This window comes from Ailuropoda melanoleuca, unplaced genomic scaffold, assembly GCF_002007445.2.
Source record: "Ailuropoda melanoleuca isolate Jingjing unplaced genomic scaffold, ASM200744v2 unplaced-scaffold8854, whole genome shotgun sequence".
Lineage (NCBI taxonomy): Eukaryota > Metazoa > Chordata > Mammalia > Carnivora > Ursidae > Ailuropoda > Ailuropoda melanoleuca.
The window spans coordinates 136-3,123 of record NW_023254274.1 but is presented as its reverse complement, the minus strand read 5'-3'; the positions used below and the strand labels follow the sequence as shown (position 1 = coordinate 3,123).

The 2,988-nt window shown below is 44.9% G+C and overlaps 1 protein-coding gene across 1 annotated transcript; it reads right to left on the bottom strand.

The window, feature by feature from the left end:
• Positions 1-1,969: 1,969 nt before the first annotated feature.
• On the bottom strand, positions 1,970-2,772 carry LOC117800902 (leucine-rich repeat-containing protein 18). Its single transcript, XM_034653447.1, has one exon. The coding sequence runs from the start codon at positions 2,735-2,737 to the stop codon at positions 1,970-1,972; it is 768 nt and encodes a 255-aa protein (XP_034509338.1). The 5' UTR covers positions 2,738-2,772.
• Positions 2,773-2,988: the final 216 nt, after the last annotated feature.

Below are 2,988 nucleotides of genomic sequence, written 5' to 3'. Positions count from 1 at the left end.
AACACAGTTTAACGTATTTGCAATAATGAAGCTATGCCAAGAAAATAATGTAAAATAGTTTTTAAAGTCTTCATCATACAGGCTTTCATGACGAAATGACTTCTATGAGTGAAAAACTGGAAACAACTTGAATGCCCAATAGTAACTTATGTGTGTTTGTTCAACTGGCTTGCAGGTGTTTTAAATTATGGTTATTAAGACCATGTAACAACATGGATTTCAAAGCAGGATAAAAATGAGGTAAATGCTGTAATTTCAACTGCATATAAAAATATATACAGAAACATAACTCGTAAGGAAATCTGTCAGTATTATAGCTGGCTCACGCTGCAGAGATGTGGATACTTTAAGAAGTTATATTTAAAACTATGTTGTGGTTTTGTTATTTTTATAACGGAAAACATTTAATAAAGGGAAAAGCTGAAAAGGGAATTTTGAATCGTATTTTCGGAGATTTTGGAGAAAGTGTTGTCACAGCTAAGCATTACAGAGGAAAGTAAGCAGTGAGGAGGGAAGAAATGAAGTATGCTGTCTGCTTTGCTTTATCATGTGAAAAAGAAACAAGCTAGTCCCACTGAGTTAACAGATGTCCCTGGTTTTCCACTGACCACTGCAAAACCTGCCACCAACATAGGAATGTCTTGATTAGGAAAAAAAAAAAGTTTTCCTAAATATATCTTCCTTGATCCTTTCCTTTTAGGCAGTACAAAGGTATGAGTGAGTGTGAGTGAACAGTACAGGGAAGGTTCTCGGCCACTGTGAGAATTGACTCCACCACTGTCAGTGCTGCCAAAGATCTAGCATGACTAGGGACACCGTCCAACGTAGTATCTCAGCTTTGAGATGCACCAAGCTTTGGTTCGTGCAGAGAACTGACTTCTCCTGAGTACTTTGTGTGCTACCTGCTTTGGATGCACAACAGCCCTTGCATCTGGGGCTGGTGTTACTCCCACTTTACAGATGAGGGAACCAAAGCTAAGCAAGATGTCCAGGGACATGAAAAGAAAGAAGCAGAGCTGTCCTGAGCCTAGAACTGTCCAGCTCTAGAATCTTTGACTTTTCTCTATTGCAGGCCAGCCCTGCATACCAGTTGGCCCTGATCTCCTAACTTTCTCAGACAATAACATTCTGTTCTGTCTTCTTTCAACTGGTCTGCACAGGACAAGGCAAGCTTCCCTCCCCCCACCCCCAGACACAGCCCCTGCATCTAGCACAGTGCCTGGTAAGGTATTTATTTATTGACTGCACCAACCCATACCTGAACCTATTCTTTCCTTACTCCCACAAGAGTCTGGAAAAGAACTGGACATAATAAGATGGGAATGCAATCTCATTCCTTCACAGACAGTCAAGAGCTTGCAGATTCAGTCTAGAAAGCTCCTAGAACAAATTGTGTATGTGCAGACAAGAGAAAAAAAAAAGTTAGTACTGGTTCCAGCCCAAGATATTACCTGCCGATACTTAATGATAATCTGCCCATTTCTATAGCTCAGTTTTGTCACCTTCCCAAGACTGAATGTCCCTCCACCCTCCTACCAATCCTTGCTCTGAGATTCTTGACCTCCAAAGCTCTGAACCAAAGCATTCCCACAGAATGAACTCCACATTTGGGAGCTGGCAGTTAGTCCTGAAGTGCATGACAATGTGACTAAGAGCGTGCTGGCAGTATTGGCTGCCCTGGCCACGGGTTGTAGGCAGGAAAATTCTGGGAAGAATGAGGATGGATGACCCTCTTCTGATTCATTGTGCCTGTATGTGTGGGTGTTTGCATGCAGAGAAGAGAGAAGAGGTAAAGAACTAAAAGCCCTTCGGTCAACAAAATCACAAGCCAGGGAGGAAGGGAAAGGTATTTTATGGGCTTGGCTGGAGGAGATGTTGCAGGAATGGAGGGATCCCACAATGCCCTGGAGATGCAGCCTCCTGCCTTCTCCCCTCCCTCCCTTTTCCCTTCCTGCCTCAGGGTCCCAGGTCACCTCCAATCTTCCTGGGAATCCTTGGCCATGGAGTTGGGTGAGACCAGATTGGAAAAGATGGCCTTTCTTGGTGCCATTGTGGCCATAGTCTTGATTTTGTTCAGCTTGTCCCGGGCTTGTTGGCATTTTCTGAGGCAATTCGAACAAAGATCTTTCTCTTCTACCAGATATAAGTTGTCCAGCCTCTTGATGGTATCTATGAATGTATCTGACTCCTCTGCCTTGGGAAAGGGGTTTCGCTTTGTGTTGAGCTTTTTGAGCTTGGGGAGCTTAGAGATGCTCTTGGGAATGCTGGTCAGCAGGTTGTCATGTAACCCCACCTCATGGAGCTCCTTCAGAGCACCCAGCGTGGTGGGCACACTGTCCAGATGGTTCAAGCCTAGGTTCACAGTGCGGATATTCTTGAGCTGATTGAGCTCCACAGGCAGCCCGTTGGTGGTCAGCCTGTTGTTGCTGACATTGAGGTAGAGCAGAGTGGTCATCTGGCCGATGGACTCAGGAAGCTTGTCGAGGTAGTTGCTGTGCAGGTCCAGCCACCGCAGGTTCTGGAACTTGGAGATTGATTCAGGGATTTTTCTGATCAGATTCCGGCTAAGGTCGAGCTCATCCACATCAGTCAGTCTCAGGATGCACTTGGGGAAGTTGGTAATTCCCATCTTGCTCAAGTCAAGGCGTTTTCTCCCATCAAATGTGATTTTGATACAATTCTTGGCCACATTGAGGGTGATCTTCTTGCCCTTGGGGCCTTTCCCGCCCTTGGCCATGTTCTTTTAGTAAGGGTGTATGTTTGAAGCGTGTTGTTCTGTTGGTTGGTGATTGGTTTGAGGGAAAAGTCACAAGAAACTGCTAGATATACTGTGACAAGAAGAGAACAGATGTCTAGTTAGGAGATGACATGAGGGCACTAGACTCCCCCCAAATTGTAATGCTTCACTCACTAGTCGTTAAAGGAGAGAAAGAGGAGGGTGAACAGAAATTAGGGCATCAGCAGAGGTCACCTAGCCAAAGATCTTCA